The 23,303-nt window shown below is 41.3% G+C and overlaps 2 protein-coding genes across 2 annotated transcripts; one reads left to right on the top strand and one right to left on the bottom strand.

The window, feature by feature from the left end:
• Positions 1–8,078: 8,078 nt before the first annotated feature.
• LOC147441309 (uncharacterized) lies at positions 8,079–9,709 on the bottom strand. The gene has a single exon (XM_086482986.1). The coding sequence runs from the start codon at positions 8,918–8,920 to the stop codon at positions 8,492–8,494; it is 429 nt and encodes a 142-aa protein (XP_086339112.1). The 5' UTR covers positions 8,921–9,709; the 3' UTR covers positions 8,079–8,491.
• A 223-nt stretch (positions 9,710–9,932) lies between these two features.
• LOC147441310 (uncharacterized) lies at positions 9,933–14,389 on the top strand. The gene is made up of 4 exons (XM_086482985.1): positions 9,933–10,576; positions 10,930–11,808; positions 11,904–12,285; positions 13,693–14,389. The coding sequence occupies exons 2-4, from the start codon at positions 11,203–11,205 to the stop codon at positions 14,268–14,270; spliced, it is 1,566 nt and encodes a 521-aa protein (XP_086339111.1). The 5' UTR covers positions 9,933–10,576; positions 10,930–11,202; the 3' UTR covers positions 14,271–14,389.
• Positions 14,390–23,303: the final 8,914 nt, after the last annotated feature.

Here is a 23,303-nt window from a genome sequence, read left to right on the forward strand (position 1 = left end):
GGTCTTGGCCGCTTACGACATTTACTCACTGGCGCGTTAGGTGACCGACACGGAGGATCTCTGCCAGTGATTCTACAGCTGGACTACACTTATAGTGCCAACCTAGTACGCTTCTAGCGAGTTCACACTTAGTGACCGCATGTACATATGTGCTACTTTTCAGGTTTAGCACTTAGTCATCTTGTACTCTCTTTCTGTAAAGAAGAAGAAGAAGCTTTCCATCTTTGTGTGCTTTGTGCTTGTCTTGTGTAGCTCTCTTGCATCCTCATTCTTTACATTGGGTATGGGAGATATTCCCGATCCCAGTTCTGCCTTTAAATATTTTTTATTTTATTTTTTTGGGATAAGGTCGCCGCGGCCTGCGCGCGAGCACACACACACTCTACCTACCTACTTTCAACTAATACACCTACTGTTACACACTAACACACTCTATTAGCTCTCACAGATCTACTTCCTACTTATTGTACTTTATATTACACAGAACTAACAACCTTAATACTAACACCCTACACAAAGAAAAAACACAGTACCTTTGAAAACTCCATTAACAAAAAAATACACAGTAGCAACACAAAATCCTTCTTCTCAACACACACACCCTCCTTCCTTACCTTTCCTACAATTGAAATATCACCACAAAAGAAGCACACAGTGCCATTCAAGCTTAGTGTATGGCATTCCCCGGTAACGGTGCCAAAAATGTGCACGTCTACCGCACGTGCCAATGCAAGGAACTTGCCGATACACTGTGTGCGAGCCACAAATGGCCCCAAGAACACAACAAGCCTAAACTAGTAAGCTCAAAGATGGAGCTGTTGTGTCACTCATTGCTCTACGCTTCCTGTCATGGAGGATTCCTTGCCGCGAAGAAGAGGGAGACGCCGCTACACCTCGCCACCGTCGTGCCGCTGCAATGCTCTCTCTCTCTCTCTCTCTCTCTCTCTCTCTCTCTCTCTCTCTCTCTCTCTCATACACACACACACAAGGAGATGAAGAAGAAGAAGATGGAGATGCAGCAAGAGCACTCTTCAATTGCACAATGCTCTCTCTCTCTCTCTCTCTCTCTCTCTCTCTCTCTCTCTCTCTCTCTCTCTCTCTCTCTCTCTCTCTCTCTCGCATACACACACACACAAGGAGATGAAGAAGAAGAAGATGGAGATGCAGCAAGAGCACTCTTCAATTGCACAAATGAGAGAATGAGTGATTTTTAGGTTTAGTTGACTTTTATATGAGCTCGCCCCATTCACACTTGGGCGCCCATGCTTAGCCAACTAATCCCTTGAATGTTCCAGTTAAAGTGCGCATCTCATCGGCGATCACTCTTACCCTTTTCCTAGTGGATCGACAAGCTTGGTACCTAACTCTACCAAATAAATAATACAATGTCTGTCGTAGGTGATAGCAATGTGCATGAGGGTTAACAGCATGCTTTTCAAAAACTACTACTACAAGAATGGTTTGGGACCATGCTCACTTTGTGAGATTGGGCATGGTCCTGTAACCAAGCATGCTTTTCAACAAATACCAATACAAGAATGGTTTTAGATCATGTTTACTTTTTGAGATTGGGCATGGTCATGTGACCAAGCATGCTTTTGAACAACTACTACTATAAGGATGGTTTTGGGACCAGGCTCACTTTGTTAATTTGGGCATGGTCATGTGAGCAAGCATGTAAACATAGTTCCATGACCAAGTATTCTATCAACAATGACTACTACAAGGATAGTGTTGGGACTATGCTCAATTTGTGAATTTAGGCATGGTCATGTGACCAAGCATGCTAGCAAAGGTTCATGACCAAGCATGTTTTTGAACAATGGCTATTACAAGGATAGTATTGGGACCATTCTTGCTTTGGAAGTTTGGGCATGGTCATGTGACCAAGCATGCTAACATAGTCCCATGAGCAAGCTTGCTTTCATGTATTTGGATATGATATGGCCAAGAAATCATGCTAACATAGTCCCATGACTAAGCATCCTTTTGAAAACTTTGAGCATGTTCATGTGATCAAGCACCAAATATAGTCCCATGTGACCAAGCATGCTTCTGAAAAAATACTACTACAAGCATGTCCATATGTGACCAAGCATCCTTTCAAGTTTCAACAACTAACACTACAAGGTTCTTGGGAGAATTTTTGCTTTAAAAATTTGGGCATGGTCATGTGACCAAGCATTCTTTTAAACAACTACTACTACAAGGATGGTCTTTGGACAATGCTCACTTTGAGAAGTTTGGCATGGTGATGTGAGCAAGCATGCTAACACATTCCCATTACAAATTATGCTTTTAAACAACTACTACTACAAGGATGATCTTAGTGATGGGAATGGGATCGTGCTAGTAGCTAGGGTGGATGAAAGAGAAACATCATGCACACAAGTGAGTGTGTGTAGGCTAGATTATCACTCAAGTGAATTAGGTTCCAAGATGAATTTAATTGGACTCATAAACACGAACTTGAGTAGCTGCTAAGCCATCACAAGCTCACCATAAACAAGAGAGATGTAATTCAAAATTGAATGGGTTTGTTTATTCATGACATGAGCCTTTAGTAGCTCTACAGCCTTGCACCACTCACTACATGTGGGATAATTCCACCTTTTCCCTCCTTGACTCATACTCTAGTACTCTAGTACAAAGCTTACACCTTACAATCCTCCCCTTTAGGTTTGGACTAGGAAGAATACATTGAAGGTTCTTATATTTACTAAGGATGACACAGTATCCACAAAGGATGACAAAACTCCTCCCCTTGGGCTTTGGGCTACAACTTGATAAAGAAGTACAACACTCCAATCCAGGAGCACAAACAACATACATCCCCAATTCAAGAGACAAACAACATAACACTCCAATCCAAAAGCAAAAAAAATGCTCTAATCCAAGAGAAAAATCCTAAAAACTGTCTACTTTCCTCTAATCCAAGAGCATCTTTCTCTTCTTCAATGCTTTGTCTTCAACTACTTCATGGTTTTGTGCCAATGATGTCGATGTTGCCATAGCTTTGTCTTGAGGTTTAAATGAAAAACAAGTGCAATGCAAAAATATTGATGCAAAAATTACTAACACGGATGCGAATTCTATTGCCAAATTCCCTCCCCTCGAAGTGAATTTTTGAATTTCCCCATGGTGCCTTGGAGCAGTCTTTGCACTTGGAGACTCTCCAAAGCTAGTGTCTGGAACTCCGTACATGAGCACAACTAGAAAATCATCTTTAGAAATTTAGATTATGACATGCATTGCAAAGAATGGTCATGCGTGGTTGCAAAGTTTGAGTTAAATGAGAGAGAAGTTTCATTGTCAAGTGACAATGTTTAATGCTTTGAGGAAAATTTTATGATTGGTTTTCATTTCCTTATTGTCACTTTCATCTGTTTTTCACATCATGACATGTTTCATTTCTTTAAGTGCAAGGCCTTTATCTACAAGAGTCAAACAAATCACTCATTAGATGGATTACACAAATTTATCAAAGTCATCATTTGCTTAAGGATGATGGAGAATGTATTTTTAATATATATGAGATAATGTAAGAATGTGAGTAATATTACCAAGAAAACATTGAATGAACTCTCTCTGTCAAAATCTAAAGCCAAACTCGAAGCTATGGATGTACTTCTCAATACTATTGACCACTATGTGCAAGTTCATGATGCAAAGAGGCTAGAACAACCATTTGAAATAAAAGGATTGGATTATGCTCTACGTAAACGTGTCAATGATAAAACACCTACTATATGTGGTATATTGAAAGAGATTTTGGTGAAGTATTGGGATCCCTTGCAAGGTAGTGTGGTCTCTCTTCTCAATTACTCTTGGGTTGCACAAAACTTAGACCCAAGCCTTAAGCAAGGGATCATCAAACTAATACCCAAAACACTTTTCCCCAAGTAGATGTTTGAATGGAGGTGCATAACAATTGTTAAGAGATAGAGAAGGAGATAACTTGAGCTCTTAAAAGCGCGCACACACACACATAGATGGAGGCAATACCTTCTACTTATTTTTCTTCACTAACTTAAGATAAGAGGTCTACAAAGCATAAAAAGGAAAATACAACATAAGGGGAAACTAGTACATTAGTCTAGTGTGAACCGCTAGTGAGTGAGCTGGATAGATAAGTGTGACATCACTCTAGTAGGTAGACCAAGTCGATGTAGTGCAGTTGTGGTATCACTGGCAAAAATATACATATCCACCAAGGCACGCCAAAGATGATGCTTGTCGGCGATAGTCATCCAAGAGTAGTACATGTTGAGCTTGACATCTCAACACTCCCCCTCAAGCTCAACACCATCTCCCGTATATGCCAAGCATCACTCAAAACCACCACAGATTTTCCACTCCAAGGACCTTCATGAAGATATCTGCAGCCTACTCATCCATCGTCATGTACTCAAGGTTAATATCACCTGCCAAGACCCTCTCTCTGATGAGGTTGTAATGCACCTCAATGTGCTTTGGCCTTGCATGAAACACTAGATTTTGAGCCATCTATATGTTCTTGAGGTTGTCATAGTAGATGACAATCGTGTCAAAGTAGTTGGCAACCATGTCAAAGTCATTGATGCAGAAGTGTCCAGACCGGAGAGAGAGAGAGAGAGAGAGAGAGAGAGAGAGAGAGAGAGAGAGAGAGAGAGAGAGAACATCTCAGTTAAGGATTAAGGGTCCAACAAGGGGTGAACAAAAGAGAAAATAAGATTAAAAAACGTAAAAACCTAAGGAGGGGTAGGTGATGGGGGAGCCATTTTGGAAGTTCGAAACTCCTAAATAATGGTTTTACCTCCTCAATAAACTGCCCATTTTCCTATCGTGTGTGCTTCTTGTACCTTCTGTAGATAGAGAGAGAGAGAGAGAGAGAGAGAGAGAGAGAGAGAGAGAGAGAGAGAGAGAGAGAGAGAGAGACTAATGAACCAACCAACCTTGGCAATGAATAGATGATGATAATACAATGAGGGTAGTGGGTTGTTTATATACCCACCTCACTAAATTTCCTTACCAAGACTTTGACAAATAAGTAAAATAAATACCTAAAGCCAAAATAAATATTGGGATCACATTGGGCTCTTCACTTGAGATGCTACTAGATTTAACACCCTCTTTGCAGCTCATAGTGGACATAAATTGTGAGACCAAGTCGATGAAGAACCTACCATGGACACCCTAGTACCTAGCATGCTACAGATTTGCTAGTATCAATGTGTCACCTAAGAATAATGCCATCTTGAACACAAGTTGCCTTTTAGAAAATTGAGCTATATACCACACTACTTCCATTTGTGGATTGTGAACACATCACAATCATATACTCCAAGATTATGAACTTTGAAACACATCCTAACCATAATCCGACCAACAACAATGAATTGGTGCACTCATCCATAGTGTTTTAGATACTTCTGATTGGGTCCTTACCAAATGCATGTGCCATGAACTCTAACCCATGGGTTCAAACATTGATAACTTGAACTCCAACACAAGGGTCCAAGTTATTTAACACTAGGTTGGTAATGGGACACTTTTATGTCCCGGGACACTTTTATGTCCTGTTAAGTGACCATTTTCCTTGAATTATATCAAGAGTTTCAAAATGGATTTTGAGATGCGATCTATCTAGAAAGTTATCTCATGAGCTAAAAAAAACATGACATTTTTTTGAAATATCAATTCCATCTTTAACCATGTCCTTGCACAACATCTCACAACCTAAACTGTGTGAAAAAACGGGTCCTGTTTTTGGCTTTTTTCAACTTTTTGCAACTATACCACTCTAGCATTCATGTTTGTGAGGTCTATAATGCTAGAAAACTATCTTTAGTAGTCCTTAACATGTCCTGGTGCTTCTAGGGAGAAATAAATGTTAAAATTGTAAGCTATGACCAAATTACAAAAATTGTCAAATCCTGTTTTTTAGCCAATTTTAGCTCTTCTATGATTTTTTGGTGGCTTTCATGATATCCAAATGCAGTTTTGAGTTTGTATGTCACATATTGTAACATAAAACTAATATTCCTTGAGTTTTGGGGCACCTAATACCCTATTTTGCATAGTACACAACGATGGTTGATTTTTTTAATTATAAAAGAAAACGAAACATTCTAGTATATCAAGTATAGCTTTTTCAATATTGCTAGTTTCTTGTGAGAACTATATGCATTTTGTAGGTAGTAATCATATCTACTCATAAGCATACAATTTGGCTAGATATTGAATAGTTTCTATGGGATTCTACAACTCATACTGTTGAACCCAATTTTTTCATGTTTGCTGTATTTAGCACTTCATCTTTGTCCCCAAGATTCCCCTTGGTAAGAGATGTATTATTCTTTTGACATGCTCCATGGCTCCTTATTAACCTCAAGGACAACAGGGAACTAAGAAAACATGCATATATTATTTGTATTGAGTGTGGCTATAGAAACTTTGATGATAGGTTTGCAGAATGGAAAAAATTCAACTTTTTTGTACCTATTTCTTTTGACAAAACAAAAAATAGTGAGTGAGAAACAATCATATGTTCTGATCACCAACCCATTGATGTTAACCAGGGAATTCATCTCAAGTCCTACAAAAATCCCTAATCTTATTTTTATGCAACAAAACGTAAGAAATGACTATTTTGATGAAAATGTACTGGTTCATTAACTTTGGAGGCTTGGTGTGACCAAAAGATGAGAAATTTTACAAGATTGTTATTTTTTCCATGTGTAGCAGGACTTGAACTATAACCTCATGAAAGGATTTTACAAAATGAGTGGATCTACTATGGTTTTGGAGGTTTTTTTCAAAACCCTGAAAGGACACTTTTATGTCCTGTTAGGTTACCAACCTAGTGTTAAAAGGAGATCTACTTGCCCCTCTCTACCACTCACGAGACTCTCCATGTTTGAAGCTAGTCATGGCAATGGTATCCACTTGACTAGAAGGTGGGAGCACTTGCCAGCTAGTCTCCACCACACCAACAGATTTCTTACTTTTCTTCCCTAAGTCATTATCACTGCTTTCCTCATTATGCTTTCCATTGTCTTTGTCCTTTGTAGAGCCTCTCTCTTTGCCTTTGCCCTACAATCTTGAGACAAATGACCATGCTTCCCACAATTATAACAACGGCTATGCAAAGCAACAAATGCTTCGATACCTTTCTAGAAAATCTCAATTTTGCCTTGAGTTATTAACACAGCTTCCTCCTTAATGAGAAAAGAGTTAAGATCATTGAATTTCAGCTTTTTCTTCATGATTTGTAGCCAAAGTGTCCTAGACACTGTTTTGTATGTCTCAAGTAATTTTGTGAATACCAAAGTAACTAATTGAGTACTGTGGTCAGTGCACTTTTCATAGCCAATAATTGATCATGAATAACCTTAGCCTTCATAAGAAAAGACTGCATGGAACTTCTTATTGAAAACCTGATGGAAAATAACTATCCTAGAAGGGTGACTGCTCGCATCGTAGAATCCTAATCATATATTCTCGCAAGATTGAGCCACATATTGTTGGCGGTTTTCAAAGTCGTGATAGCCAAATATTGGATATCCGTAATTGCCATAGTGAACTACCTCACCCTACCAAAATCACCCAAACAATGTGTCTATCCTCATCTTTTCATTGTACATAGACGTGTGTGAGTTAAAAGACTTTCCCCATATCTCGTTAAAATCGTAAGATAGTTAGCCATCACTGAGCTAGTTGAATCAAAATAAATAAAAATAAAAAATAAAAATATATCATGATCCATTTGTGTGTAAATATTTCATTGTATATAAGACCTAAATATAAGAATTTTAATTATAATTATTTTGGTACTTATATAAATAATTTTATATTGGTGTGCATTATTTATCTAAGTATGTTATGTACATTGTGTTGGGTAAGCCTGATTTTCCATCTTAGTGTGAATCCCTCTTTGATTAAATATCCTCCTCTATGTCATCTATGATGTGATCTAGAAGAAAAGATCTATGCTTGAGCTGGCCAAAACCCCAAAAATATCTACTATGTAAGTGACTATTTATAAGGCTTTGCACATATCAATAAATCCCTCCTTCATTTTGTACATCATTCGTATCTTCTCTCTCTTTCTCTCTCTCTCTCTCTCTCTCTCTCTCTCTCTCTCTCTCTACATAGCTGTCGGTTTGAGAAGCAGTGCGCTTCTGCTTCAAAGCTCAACAATTGGCATCAGAGCATCGGGTTCATGCTCTCAACAAGTAGGAGACTTAGTATTGATGAACGAGCTCAACCGAAGATTAAGTTGGGTAGGAAATTCAACTGAGATAAGGCAACCAGCAAACAACAATTTTGACCAGTCTAAGGTGCTTGGAGAAGGCAACGGCATCAACATCAATAAAGGGCAGCCAGCAATGATCCCTACCTACCCAATAGCATTTGCAGACGGTGGTTCAGCCTCACAAGAGGTAGCCTGAGCCACACCCCAGCCGGCGATAGAAACCATTTGGCCACAAAAGGGAAATGCAGCTACATGCTATGCACTCTGTGTCGCATACCCTCCACCTCGACGAGCAAGCCACACTATTATGTCCTTCTGATGCATCCTCTTGCTCACATCTGGTCCTTGCATAGCTTCCCCGTATGATATACAGTTGACATCACTAACCTGCTTAGAAGTAAAGGAGTTGTTTGTTGTGTTAGACAGCTCAAAATCCAGGCAAGGTTTATCAAAATGATGGCCCGAGGCTTCAGCTTCACAGATACGCGTGGCAAAACTGGCATGTTTGTCTGAGACGGAGGAATTTGCAGTCCTCAATCTTGGCAGAACAGAGAAGCAGAGAGCCGGAAGAGCTGTGAGGGCTTGGGCTAGCATCTTGATGCACATGCCAAGCAACAAATCTCCATAGTCCTTGTCAAAAGCAGAGTCCGGAAGCAAAACCATGCTTGATAACGGTCCCCCCATTGCTTCATGAAACCAGACTTTCGCTCCAAAAGACAAAAATTGAGCTCAGAAAGCTTGTGGACGTGCTAGGGGCTGCAGAGGGCTTAAGAAATGGGGCCAAACATGCAGCTCACAGGCACGTCATGCATGACGTTCATCACATTATCCTGACGTCAGGAGTGGTGTGAGATTTTTAATTGGAAATCATTTTATTATTATTATCATCTTGGCATTTAGTCTATTTGAAACTCGTTCACAGAGTTCCTAAAAGAATGTGGAGAGATATATTAAGTGAGTTGGGCACAAGGGTCGAGGCTTCAAACTTGACCTTCATGACATGTAAAATTGTGTCTACGGTATGATATGATCAATGTGTGATGATGATTGGGCACGTAATTTCCCAATTTCATGGTGTATGGGATTAGACACTGCCTCGATGAGCATGATAGCGTCGATGGTAAGACCTTCCCCCAATGCTCTGTATGCTAGTGTGATGGATGAATCCAAGAGAACCATGTGTGTTGAATCCTTTGAGAATCGCCACGATGTATCCTATGGAACCGTGATGTGTTAAATCCAGAGAGAACCACCACGATGCATCCAAATGATCCCATCAACTAAAATACGAATTTGCAATATTGAGTGATTAGCATGAAATGCCCCAAGTCACGCTTATGGGGGCGTTTGTTGGGTAAGCCCTACTTTCCGTCTTGGTGTGAATCCCTCTTTGATTAAATATCCTCCTCTATGTCATCTATGATATGAGCTAGAAGAAAAGATCTATACTTGAGCTGGCTAGAACTCCAAAAATATCTACTTTGTAGTTGCCTATTTATATGGCTTTGCACATCTCAATAAATCCCTCTTTTCGTATCTTCTCTCTCTCTCTCTCTCTCTCTCTCTCTCTCTCTCTCATGTCAGTTCGAGAAGCAGTACACTTTCGCTTCAGAGCTCAGCACATTGACTCAGTGTTATCGTAATTCTATTATCACTGTACATTGTCTCTATTATATAAATAAACCTTTTCATCCAAGTCTCTCTAAATTCTCGAGTGAATCCACTCTAAGAAAATATCACAAAATACCTTTCCCCTAGTCATTCCCTTTTACTAAATTACCATTTTTTGCATGCAATTTTTTCTTACTACTTGTAAATAAGCCTATATTAAAACAAATGAGCGCCCTTTCATTTGATTCCCTATATTTTCATATATATATATATATCTATATATATATATATATATATATATATGGGTATAAGCATGTTAACTTGTCATGCTTTTTGTGCTAGTTATCATGTGGCAACAAGCATATCTTGTAAGCATAATGAGAGTGTAACTTTTCAAACGTGTGGGAATCCATCGAATATTTCAAAATAGGGAGACCACCCTGAATCCACTTTCCTGACCATTTACGGAGTGTTACTCTGAGGGGAGTGGGGCAGTCAAAATGCGTGGAGAGAAGCGGAGTGGGGCACTCAACATGCATGCAGAGAAGCGGGAAGCAAGGGCCAGAGGTAAGAGGGGTGCAGGGGCCAGAGGTAAGAGAGAACCAAAAACAAAGTCGACCCCTGAACTTTCTGCTGCTTCTTCTCTGCCCCGAAAAAGGGTGAAGCTCTCTGATACCCCAGCATCCCCAATGGCAAAGACCTTGCATACAAAGGGGAAGGATGACTCGGGTACTCTCTCTCTCTCTCTCTCTCTCTCTCTCTCTCTCTCTCTCTCTCTCTCTCTCTCTCTCTCTCTCTCTCTCTCTCTCTCTCTCTCTCTCTCTCTCTCTCTCTCTACCTCATTATGATTTGTGAGGATAGTAGCTGGTGTTGTCTTGGCTGGAGAGTTGTCCCTTGATGTCGGCTTTAGCAGTAGGACATCTTGTGAATAGTCACTTGAAATACAATCGCTCAAGTCGAAGTCCAAGTCGAAGTCTGGCTCAAGAAGCACAACCAGTGTTTGATTTGAATCTTGAAATTGGAATGAAGTGCTCAATACAGCACTTTCCTACCGCTAATCTTGTGACATTGGGGGTGTGCAGGCCGATGGAAAGCTCCAAAGTTTACAGTCCCAGTATAGAGCAAGTTCTCTATTACAGCAGAAGAGTTCAATGATATTCATGGCCTCTCCCTGGCTGGTGCCAACCCCAAACTAGTGAGGTGGGATCAGATCAGTGATGTGGAGTGGTTCAGTGTTTTCAGAGAGTCAAAGAATCGTAGTCACTATCGCATTAAATGTAGTTGTTTGCGTATTGATATGTTCGACCAGGTGATGCAGCTGCATTACAAGGTGTACCAGAAGCCCCCCAACAAACATGGAGATCAACTCTGCATTCGCCAAGGGGTTTGTAAAAGAATTCAGCCCGGCGGCAATTGCAAGTAGCTCAGCCATGCAATTCAATTGGGCTGAATTCGCTGTCCAGCATTTGCAGGACCTCCGAGAGAAAGGGTACTACGAGGCCCATGTCGAAAAGTGGAGGATGCGCAATGTATGTCTAAACATCGAGGAGGCGCAAGATGAAATGAAGGAGGATACCAAGGAGACACCCATCTCTCGCCACAGCAATCACCAGCAGGCTGAAAGCCTATCATTTTTTGGCGTTGAGAATTTGCAGCACATAAAGGCTGCCTCTAAAATTCTCAGCAAACAACTGCAAGATGCTAAAGAACATCTTCTAACTGCAAAATCATACTTTGAAGTTGCGAGGGTTGTCCAAGCAAGCAATGCTAGGGTCACCCCAATTGTGCTTGCTATGAGACAAAAGCTTCACGACGCTGAAAATGAATTACAGAGGTTACTACAGAGCGACGGCGTGGATGCAAAGAGGGAAATAGAGTGTAAAGTAAAAATAGAGACATTGGAAGGTTTGGCATTTCCTGACAGTGAGGACACTCTTGCTGCTGACTCAACTTGTCAGCGTGTAAGTGCGTGACTTTTATGCTTCTACCGTATGATTGGAATATGTGCACAACAAACCTATGTACTTACCATGCTCCTCTTTTTTTTGGTGTGCAGATTAATGTGGAGGTTATGGAAGCAAAAGTGAATGCATGTGAAGGTCAACTACAGATCCTAATGCACATGAGAAAGATGCTACAAGGCTCCTCCATTCCCACTGCCCTGTGTAATATGGCTATGGGCACTTTTATCGAAAGTATAGAAGGGGTATGCGATGGGACGATGATCAACCCGTGTAGCGGCTGCAGTTTGCCACTTGAAGTAAAGGGAATCTCCACCACGGTCAAGATGCCCTGTGGGCATAGCTACCACTTTCTCTGCTTTGCAGCTGCATGCTCCTTATCGACAAAATGTAGAGCTGTGACCTGCCAGCAAAGGATACCACAAGAATGGTGTTGGAAACCCACAGGGCAAAGACATCCAATCACACCAACATCTGGTAAGATTATACAGGGTGTGCTAATTAGCATACCCAGTGTGTTAATTAGAATATTTAGTGTGTTAACTGGATATGCTAATTAGCATATCTTGTATGCTAATTAGCATACTGGGTATGCTGATTAGCATACTGGGTATACTGATTAGCATGCCCAGTATGCTGATTAGCATACTGGGTATGCTAATTAGCATACCCAGTGAGAATATTGAGTGTGCTAACTGGATATGTTAATTAGCAGACCTTGTATGCTAATTAGCATACCTTGTGCTCAGTGAACAGATTAGAGTAAGTTTGGCATATTAGCATATCTAGTAAGTTAACTACCATATCCAAATGCTAACTAGCAAACTGTATATGCTGATTAGCATACTGGGTATGTTGATTAGCGTACTGGATATTCTTATTAGCATATTGGATATGCTAATTAGCATACTGGGTATGCTAATTAGCATACCCAGTGAGAATATTGAGTGTGCTAACTGGATATGCTAATTAGCATACTGGATATGCTAATTAGCATACTGGGTATGCTAATTAGCATACCCAGTGAGAATATTGAGTGTGCTAACTGGATATGCTAATTAGCAGACCTTGTATGCTAATTAGCATACCCTGTGCTCAGTGAATAGATTAGAGTAAGTTTGGCATATTAGCATATCTAGTAAGTTAACTACCATATCCAAATGCTAACTAGCAAACTGTATATGCTGATTAGCATACTGGGTATGCTGATTAGCGTAGTGGGTATGTTGATTAGCATACTGGATATGCTTATTAGCATATTGGATATGCTAATTAGCATACTGGATATGCTAAATAGCATACTGGGTATGCTAATTAGCATAGTGGGAATGCTCATTAGCATACTGGGTATGTTGATTCACGTACTGAGTATGCTGATTAGCATACTAGATATGCTTATTAGCATATTGGATATGCTAAATAGCATACTGGGTATGCTAATTAGCATACTGGGAATACTAAATAGCATATTGGGTATGCTAATTAGCATACTGAAGACAGTCCTTGTATGCTAGCTACCAGCAGTCCCAGTATGCTAATTAGCATACCCAGTATGCTCATTAGTATACCCAATATGCTCATTAGTATACCCAGTATGCTAATTAGCATATCTTTTATGCTAATTAGCATACTTGTGCTCAGTGTACAGACTAGAGTAAGTTTGTCATAATGGCAAATCTAGTAACTAAGCTACCATCTCCAGATGCAAACTAGCATATTGGATATGCTAGTTAGCATACTCAGAAATTCGAATTAGCATACTGGGCTTGTCATCATAATGGATTCCAATGTATGCCAGGCCGCACACATAGTCACAGCATATCAAACATTTTCTAGCATACATGACATGCTTATATGAGTCTTAATCCACGTTTTTTGTTGCAGGCCTGGGGCAGTCCCTCCGTGATGTGGGCAGTGTGCATGACACGAAGGGCAAGGGAAAGGCTGTAATGGAGGACCTTTCGATCGAGGAGAGTGATGAGCTGGATACAGGTGAGAACCCTTCGACGGAGAAGGGTGTTGAGCTGGATGCAAGGAGTGAAGGGGTGGATGAGGGCTCCCAACAGATGCCATATGAAAGCATGAAAACAACGAAGGAAGGCGGTGATGTGAGCAGGAACTCAGAAGATGAAAAAGAAGATGATTTTTTTGTCATGGCTCCTTTTGTGCCCCGTGTGCCAACGATGCCTGTTGCAACTGACAAAGCAGAAGCTTCTCAGCAAACAGTGGCTAGTGGCTCAGGGGAAACTTTGAAGAATGACAACATAGAAGATGAGCATGAAGTTGGTGACAACAGCCCTCTCGAGGGTTTTTTGCATAAAGCTCAGCTAAAAAGAAAAGTTGGCCTTGAAGAGGTACTCGAAGACATTGCAAGCACCTTAGCCTGTAGTTCGGACAAGACTGAAAGCTCCAAAGGTGAAAAGAAAGCCACCCGCTCAAGAGCTTGCAAAAAATTGTGTTAAGACTTATTGCTCCCTACCCGGTTGTGCCCTTCACTGTATATGCTAGACCATTTTGAAACCCAAATGCGTATTGTAGCTGACATGCATTTTGTTTTCCAATGAAAATGTATTTTTGTGCAATATAAATCTGAGCAGCAGTTCATTGTAATAGTTCATTGTAATTTTTGCGGTTTTTCTTTTTTAAACTTGTTCATTTCGTACCGTGGTTTCCCTGCAGAGGAAGAGAAACAGGCATTAATCGTCATGCCTGATGCAACTGCGGCCATGCAATGGCAGAAATTACAGAGATGGCGAGTCCACAAAGCCAGGCAGTTAAGGAGACAGAAAATGGAGATTGAAAAACGCCTTGAACGATATTCACAGCTTGCCCATAGTATTATTGAGCGCCTAAATTATGTGCGCCCAAGTGGGCCGGTTATTTTTGTTGAATGGTATCCTCTACCAGACCTAATATGGGTGCCTAAGCGTTTATGTGATGAAAAAAGGGATCTGGTGCTGGACCTGAACGGTCTTTTGGTGGCAGTGGTAGAGCCTCGCTTTGGTGAAAAGCCCCTGGCATATGCAGATGAAATGCTGAAATACGATGTACTTGATAAGCAGGTGTTCTGTCGCAAGGACAGCCTTTTTTTTTTGGACTGGTGCCTGCTGTTCTTTAATGTGTTTATATGGAGCACAAGCCTCAATAGTAAAGTCATGAGTATTTGTCGTACTATTTTTAAAGAGCAGGTGCCAAAGATTACTGGGTTTTTTGCTCAAGCGCACTGTACAAAGCAATCCTGGCAGATCCAGAGAAAACCTGTGTTTATGAAAGACTTATCCTTGTTCTGGAAACACACTCCGGGGTACAACGCCCAAAACACACTTATAATCGATAATAGCTTCTACAAAGTGTTTTAGAACCCACCACAAACTTGGCTTGTTACTCCCAGTCTAGAGCACCAGAGTGCTGAGCAGAGAGAAAAGTTCCTTATAGAAACTTTGAAGTCCTCGCTTTTTCTTTGGCTGCAAACGGATGATCGGAAAGTATATGTTGCTGATAATGTGTTTGAGACAGGCTCAAATGAGTTTTCTGATGTAGTCGTCAAACGTTTGCTTGACATTCAAAAGAGAGATAAAGAGGCTAAAAGACTGGAAGAAATTCGTCGCAAACAGCGGGAAGCTGACCTAGAAGCAGAAAGAGAGAAAGAAAAGCTGGAGAGGGAAAGAAGAGAAAGTGAGCAGCATAGTGCCAACCTAGAAGTAGAGGAGGAAGCAGAGAGAAAAGAAAAGAGGCAGCAGGAAGAAGACAAAGAGCGAGGACAGCCTGGTCACTACAAGCGCCCTCCGAGGAGGCCTTAAGGGTTTTTTGGGCAGTGACTGTCATTGTAAAATTGAACCCTATGTAAATAATTTGATGCTGGAAATTAATGTAAACAGCTTGATAGTTAGCATGCTGACACAAGATGTAAACAGTTTGCTAGTTAGCATGCTGGCAATTAATGTAAACAGTTTGATAGTTAGCATGCTGACCAACTTTATAATAAAACTGCATACCCTTACAGCAAAGTGGTATATAGAAAATCCAGTGGATACAACTTAAAAGCTGAAGGGCATGCTATTACAGATTGCTTCATAGCGTTCTGGAGTGATTGTGCACACCTGCCTTCTCCTTGGGACGTGCTCCATGGGTATTTTGATACATCGCACCATATGTGAAAGTAGGTGGACGATAGGTTGCTTGTGGTCTAGCTTGAAGGTGTATGCATCCAATTGCTTGTAATACAGTCCTTGCACAACATATGAGCCTCTATCAATTACATTTCTGCATTCATCAATGTACCCCTTCTCCTTTTCTGCAACACACTTAACCAGATAGAAATCCACATCTTCGGCGTTGGTTAAAGCATCTGGATTTATAGCAAATGTGTCTCCAGAACATAGAGCGCTACTCAACACATCATGATGACCTTCGTATGTGAAGTCATCATAGCCAACGACTTCCTCTGTCAAAACTTCATCTGATTGCTCAAGTAATGGCTGCAGAATCTGATAATCCCAAGCCTCCACGTGAGCTTTATTGATGCAGCGATTCCACCTTGCGTTCATGCATGAATCACAGAAGCATGCCAACTTTCTTGTTGCAAGGGCAATTGGATCCTGCGGGTTGTGACCACGAATAGCATGCAAAGAGCGAGTTTTTGCCACAGTGGCACAATTCCACTTAACTTCCCTGTTAACATCTCCCTCTTTAACCTCCCAGAACACACGAGCACATTCCCTTTCTTTTGAAGGATATGATGCAGGTGCTCCATGCGATAGGTTGGCCTGGCAATAAGCAACCACATCTGCTGCACACTGCAATATAGCTCCATTAGGTTTTAGTTGTTCATGGGTCAAGGTTCTTTTCACAACTGCTCCTGCACCATCATGCTCGCCCTTGCCATGCCCTGATCCAAAGAAGAACCAGCTCATCCCAATCCCTGTGAGTCCACCATATCTTGCAACAAAATAGAAAGGCCTGGCTCCCTTGAATGGCGAGGCCGCACCATCTGACCACACCCAATGTTGTTTACAAGTGACACCCTCTTGTTGTAACCAGTCACGGTGTAGCATGAAGCAATGTTGCACAAACAGTGTGTCATGGACCCTATCATTTGATATGAACAAGTGGATTGTTTTGACTGCCTCCCTTGCCTTGCGGTAGTACGTTATGTGTACAAAAATAGTTACTTGACTAGAGTGCCAATGCATTGACTGAATCTCATTTGCTCCTTGAAGGCGTAATTTTCAGCAAAGTCAACAACTGAGACAATGACATCATCCGGAAAGCGAAGTATACAATCCTTAAATTGTTGTCCTTGCCATCGTGCCACATAGTTATGAGTGATGAAGAGCTTCAACTTGGTCTACAACAGTCGAAGAAACTCCCAGCATTGCATTTATTTATGCAAAAGATCTTTTCTTTTCTTACTGTTTTCATGCCTGTCTTTTGCTTCTACATACGCAAATACTTTCACATTAATACTCTTACCTGGATTTGCTGTTTCTAAGCAACATAATTCTAACTTCTTTACTCCACATATCTTACAGTCTCCCATCAGGCATTCCCTTCTATGGAAAACTGCATCTGCTGGCTTTGGACAAAGAACAGACTCCCACATCTGTGTGACACCTTTGAACGTGTGATGTGAAGCCAGGCAGCCGCTGCTAATGTTCTTGCCTGTAGCACATATATTGCATACACAGTTGCAACATGTATCATGCAGCCCAAAAGCACGAGAGCGCATGTGGTTCAGTGCGTCTTTCAAAAAGGTCATCTGCACATGGTATTCGCAACAGCATGTGTACCTATCCTTCAACCTCCTGCAAAAGAATGGCTTTAACATCTCAAACATCCTCATGCCAATCTTGCAATCTGGATGTTTTTGTTTGAATCTTTGAAAGAGCTCAACCTGCAATATCCATATTTGATCAGTATGTTTACTAGGAGAAATAATCCAAACAGGACTATACGCATTGCTACTTAATACATCCAAAATAGATACAAATTGGTGTGTTAAATAGCACATTGTATGGTCCTAACATGCATGTAACTGGGTATAACATTGTATACTAAGCATGCTAGTTAACATGTTGAGTATGCTAACTAGCATGCTGAGTATGCTAACTAGCATGCCTGAGCATGCTAGCTAGCATAGCTGAGTATGCTAACTAGCATAGCTGAGTATTCTAACTAGAATACTAGTTGTGCTAACAAGCACAATCAGTGTGTAATGTAGCATACGAGGCATACTCATCAGCATGCTAGTTAGCATGCTGAGTATACTCATCAGCATACTAAGTATACTAACTAGCATGCTGAGTTAGCATACTAGCTGTGCTAACTAGCATACTCATTAGCATACTAGCTAGCATACTCATCAGCATGCTAGTTAGCATGCTGAGTATGCTAACTAGCATACTAGCTGTGCTAACAAGCACAATCAGTGTGTAGTTTAGCATACGAGGCATACTCATCAGCATGCTAGTTAGCATGCTGAGTATACCCATCAGCATGCTAGGTAGCATGCTAAGTATGCTAGTTAGCATAGCTAAATATGCTAACTAGTATACTAGCTATGCTTACAAGCATAATCAGTGTGTAATTTAGCATATGAGTCATTGTTAACCACATGAATGTGTGCTAAGAATAATAGAAGGTATGCTAACTAGCATACATATTGTGCTAACCAGCACACTTATTATGTTGAACAGCATATCCAGCACACTACGAATGCTAACTAGCATAAATCATCTTACCCGTTATGCTAACTAGCATGCTGAGTATGCTAGTTAGCATAGCTCAATATGCTAACTAGCATACTAGCATAAACCAGCTTACCCGTTATGCTACTTAGCATTCTTAAATGTGCTAACTAGCATACTCAGCATGCTAGTTAGCTAGTTGAGTATGCTTACTAGCATGCTATATTGCTAGTTAGCACAACTGAGTATGCTAACTAGCATACTAGTTGTGATAACAAGCAAAATCAGTGTGTAGTTTAACATATGAGTCATGGTTAACCACACAAAGTGTGCTAAGAAGAATAGAAGGTATGCTAACTAGCATACATATTTTGTTAGCCAGCACACTTGTTATGTTGAATAGCATAGCCAGCACACTAGCATAAAAGGTGTTAAAGTAGCATATATATTGTGCTAACCAGCGTAGTCCTCAAGATCACTAGGCATGCTAACTAGCAGAAGATTTATGTTGAACACCATACCCACCATACAGGAATGCTAACTAGCATATACCATAAACCAGCTTACCCATTATGCTAGTTAGCATACTACGAAAGGTAGCTAGCATACTCATTGTGTCAAAGAACATACAGAGCATGCTAGTTAGCATAATAGGTATGCTAACTACCATAAAGGCTGTTATAGTAGCTTACATATTGTGCTAGACAGCATACTTATCATGCTAAACAGCATACCCAGCATACTAGGAGTGAGACTATGCTAACTTGCTAGGCATACATAGCATAACATATTGTGATAACTAGCATGCTCTGTATGTTAGGAAATAAGACGTAGCTAAATAGATAATTGAGTAGATTACTTAATGGAGAGAGACAGATTTATATACACGAGATTATAGAGTAGAGAGAGAGAGAGAGTACACACGATATACGTGGTTCACCCAATGTGGGCTACGTCCACGGGAAAGCAGCCACTCAATGGCTTTAGTACTTCAAAACAAGAAGTAGTTTACAAAGGGATTATACCCTTAATGGAGCTCCCGCCTTGCTTCACTCTCACCACCTCACACTCACCTTGTTGCATCAACTTCACACTATGAAATGTGTGTAGAAATGGCCTCCTTTTATAGGCCAAAAGGGCTGCCCTCTCTTATGAGAGACAGCCATGTGTAGCCGCCCTTGTGCGAATAAGTCCAAATCGGACCCTCCAATCCGCCCATGTGTGGCCGCCCTTGAGAAGACAAGTCCGCTTTTGAATTCGGCCACCGGCCATTGAATTCGGCCACCGGCCACCGGCCATTGACTACCGGCCACCGGCCAACCGACCGGTTGTTTTCCGAACACTTTCCGACCGCCGTCCGGCCATAATATTCCGGCAAAAAAGAATATTTCGGCAAAAAAAATCTCGGGGGCGGAGGCCCCGAGGCCTTTAAAGTTGCCCCTGATTCTTGTCCGTGAAAATTTTGGTTTCCGGTGAGTGATTTTCCTTCACGCACGATGGCTTCTCCTCATAATGGGGGCCTTACAAATGTGCGCTTTTACCACAGAAAATTACAAGGGTAAATCAGGCTCCATACTTAACATTGTATGCTAGGTAGATTACTAGCATGCTAGAATGCATAAGTTATGGCACAAGTATGTCATTGATCACCTGAGACTCATCCAAGAGGTGCACAGGGTGTTTTATGTAGCTTTTCCTTCCCACTCTCTTTCGACAAACATCCTTCTTGTTGGGTGAAACACGAGTCTCCTCTGTCCAAAATGTGTAGACCAATTCCTTAATTTCATCTGTGATAGGGCTATGACGGTGTTGCTTGTGACATTCAGCCAATGAAAACAGTCAAGCATTGACACCAGACTTCACCTGTCATGATTTTGCTTTGAACAAGCTGCGACGGTCGACTTTTAGGACCCTGGAGAATTTGGCACTAGGCATGTTTTCCTTTGAATTTATCATCATCTGCAATGCTGCATTCTTCAAAAACAGCTCGTCGTTAGAAGCTGGCTGCTTGACGATAGCTAGTGTGTTGCGAACATTGGAGACAATTGCACTCTGCACAGCAGCCTCCTCCTGTAAAGACTGATCACGGATTGCCCGAACAAGCGGATGTTGAGCAACAAGATTCCAGATTTCGCACTTTGCTTCTTTGTTGAGACCTTCAATCCTGCTCTTGAAAGCTTTCACAATCTCGAAGGAGATTTTCCTTTTCTCCTCATCGTCGACAGCATGATGTCCTCGCTTAGTTGTCATCTGTCGGTGCTCCCGCTGTTTATGCTTTCTTTCTGTCTCATATTTCCTGATAATAGAAAGATCTGGATGCTGGTAGTTGTGATTCATTTCCTGTAATGGCTCCCTTTTGTAATGGCTCCCTTCTGCCTCCATTTCTAGTGGCAATAATGTTGTCTGCTGGTTTTCCATATCTGCAAGTCTGCTAAGCTTTGACAACTCAACTTCGAGGCAAGAAGCAATGCGAGAGAGAGAGAGAGAGAGAGAGAGAGAGAGAGAGAGAGAGAGAGAGAGAGAGAGAGAGGGAGGGAGAGGGAGGGAGGGAAGGAGGGAGTAGGAACAGGGCAAACTGTAAACTGGTCTGAGAGTGAGACAGAGAGGGAGTCTGCGCCGCACAGAGAGAGAGAGAGAGAGAGAGAGAGAGAGAGAGAGAGAGAGAGAGAGAGAGAAAGAGAACAGAGGCCACACCCCACGTCGTCGTCGTAACCGAAAACAGAGTCCACACCCCATATGGGAGGGAACAAATAATATATCTTATGGTTATTAAAATTTCAAACTTCACTTGCTCTTTGGTTTTGAATAGATGCTAACAAGCATCTCTTACTAGCATTGTCTGGGACACCAAAAAGCATGACAAGTTAACATGCTTATATCCATATATATATTTTATATACAGGTAACACTATTCTATATTCCATGAATTGTTTATAGACTTACTTTTTTTTCCATCTGATCCATATATCATATTTGTGAATAATCATAATCCATGCATGTTTTCAAACCCTCAAGAATCTATGAGGTCATGCTTTTATACCAAGAAGGACTCACCCTTGGAGCCTTATGTAAATTCAACAAAAGGGGGGCCACTCAAAGACTTTTGCAAGGAGGAAAAATAGGCATTTTGGTGGAATTTTTGGCTTCCACCTCCACTTCAAATTTGAAAAATTCATCAAAAGACAAAATGTAACCCCCCCCCCCCCCCCCCCCCCCCCCTTTCCTTAACTCTCTAATTTCACTAGTCCAGAAGACAAAGAAGGCCCACTATATTTGATAGCTAAAAAAAATCATAATCTTGATTTGATTAGCTTGTAAAGTAGGATTTTTAATAATCTTAATGAGGGGTCTCCAACCTATAAATAGGCCCTCTACTTGTACGCTTTGCCGTACGTATCAAAGTTGGGAACTTGCATGTGTACTGTGTGCAAGCCTCAAAAGGCTGCAAACACACAACTAGAAGGGCCTAGCAAGCTCAAAGGGGCAAAGGTGTGTCACTCACCGCTCAATGCTTCCGTCGTGAAGGATCCTCTGCTGTGAAGAATAAGGAGCCTCTGTTGATGCCGCGCTCAACCGCCTCGCCATCGCCGATGCCGCCTCAATGTTCTCTCTCTCTCTCTCTCTCTCTCTCTCTCTCTCTCTCTCTCTCTCTCTCTCTCTCTCTCTCTCTCTTTCAAGCATACACACACACCCTTGTGAGCACACGAAGGAGAAGGAGACAGAGATGGAGAAAGAGAACTTCTTAGCTTACACCTCAGAGAATGAGAATTTTTAGGTCAAATAGACCTTTTATAAGAGTTTGGCCCATTCACACATGGGCGCCGACAGTGGCCGGTCATTGCAAAACTACTGTAAAAATAAGATAAGTGGTGTGCCTCTCATCGGCAATCACCTACATATCTATTGGACCAACAATCCTGGTCCATGACTCAATCAAATAAATAATATCCGTCCGTCAAAAGTGATAGGGTGTCTGTGAGGGTTAACATATCCCCCTTCCTGATGTAACCCTAAGACTGTGTGTGTGTGTGTGTGTGTGTGTGTGTGTGTGTGTGTGTGTGTGTGTGTGTGTGTGTGTGTGTGTGTGTGTGTGTGTGTGTGTGTGTGTGTGTGTGTGTGTGTGTGTGTGTGTGAGAGAGAGAGAGAGAGAGTGATGGCAATGGTTAGATTTCACTAAGCATTAGTTTAGTCATGTGCAAGCTACGTGATAGCATCCCAACAAACAACCTCCATTTGCAGTCACAAACAAGGTATTATGAAAGTTCCATTCCTCTCGCTCTTCCATTTTCTCTAGCTCTCTCTTGCTCCATTTGGTGTGTGTCTTGGTGTGAGATTGCTTGTGTGTGTTTTATTGCACCTCTCTTGGTTGTGACAAAATCTCTCTTGCATCCTAGTTCGCATCCCATAACTAGGTGGTGCCCCTTCACTTGTTTGGTTGTGGGTTTGTTTTTGTGTTTCTTGCTTGTGGTTGCCCCAGTCCCAATTGAGCAGCACGCTAGGTCTTGAGGGGTGTTTAGAGGTCGCCTCTCTTGTTGCCTGCCCCGGACCACCTCAATTTTGGTGTCTCCACTGAGGAGAGCATGGTGTCTATTGTTGTTGCATATTGCGTGAATGCTTAGCTTTTACCATAATCAAGTAGATGGCATGAATCATGAAAACTTGTATGACCCATTTGTTCCCATTGCAAGGAAAAAAATGCATACTATTGTTAGCACTAAATTACAATTGCAACAAGTAATTTGCAGAATTTAAGGCCCTCTCAGGTTGTCCAAAATAAACGCTTCAGTAAATCTTAAGTTCTTGCTCATT

Source organism: Adiantum capillus-veneris, chromosome 15 (assembly GCF_014529385.1).
Source record: "Adiantum capillus-veneris isolate H3 chromosome 15, ASM1452938v2, whole genome shotgun sequence".
NCBI lineage: Eukaryota > Viridiplantae > Streptophyta > Polypodiopsida > Polypodiales > Pteridaceae > Adiantum > Adiantum capillus-veneris.

Bases quoted from the DNA above. Each gene is read 5' to 3' on its own strand.
- LOC147441309 (XM_086482986.1), bottom strand. From the start codon at position 8,920: ATGGGGGGACCGTTATCAAGCATGGTTTTGCTTCCGGACTCTGCTTTT.
- LOC147441310 (XM_086482985.1), top strand. From the start codon at position 11,203: ATGGAGATCAACTCTGCATTCGCCAAGGGGTTTGTAAAAGAATTCAGC. The intron at 11,809-11,903 runs GTAAGTGCGTGA...TTTGGTGTGCAG, and splicing joins CTGACTCAACTTGTCAGCGT to ATTAATGTGGAGGTTATGGA. The intron at 12,286-13,692 runs GTAAGATTATAC...TTTTTGTTGCAG, and splicing joins TCCAATCACACCAACATCTG to GCCTGGGGCAGTCCCTCCGT.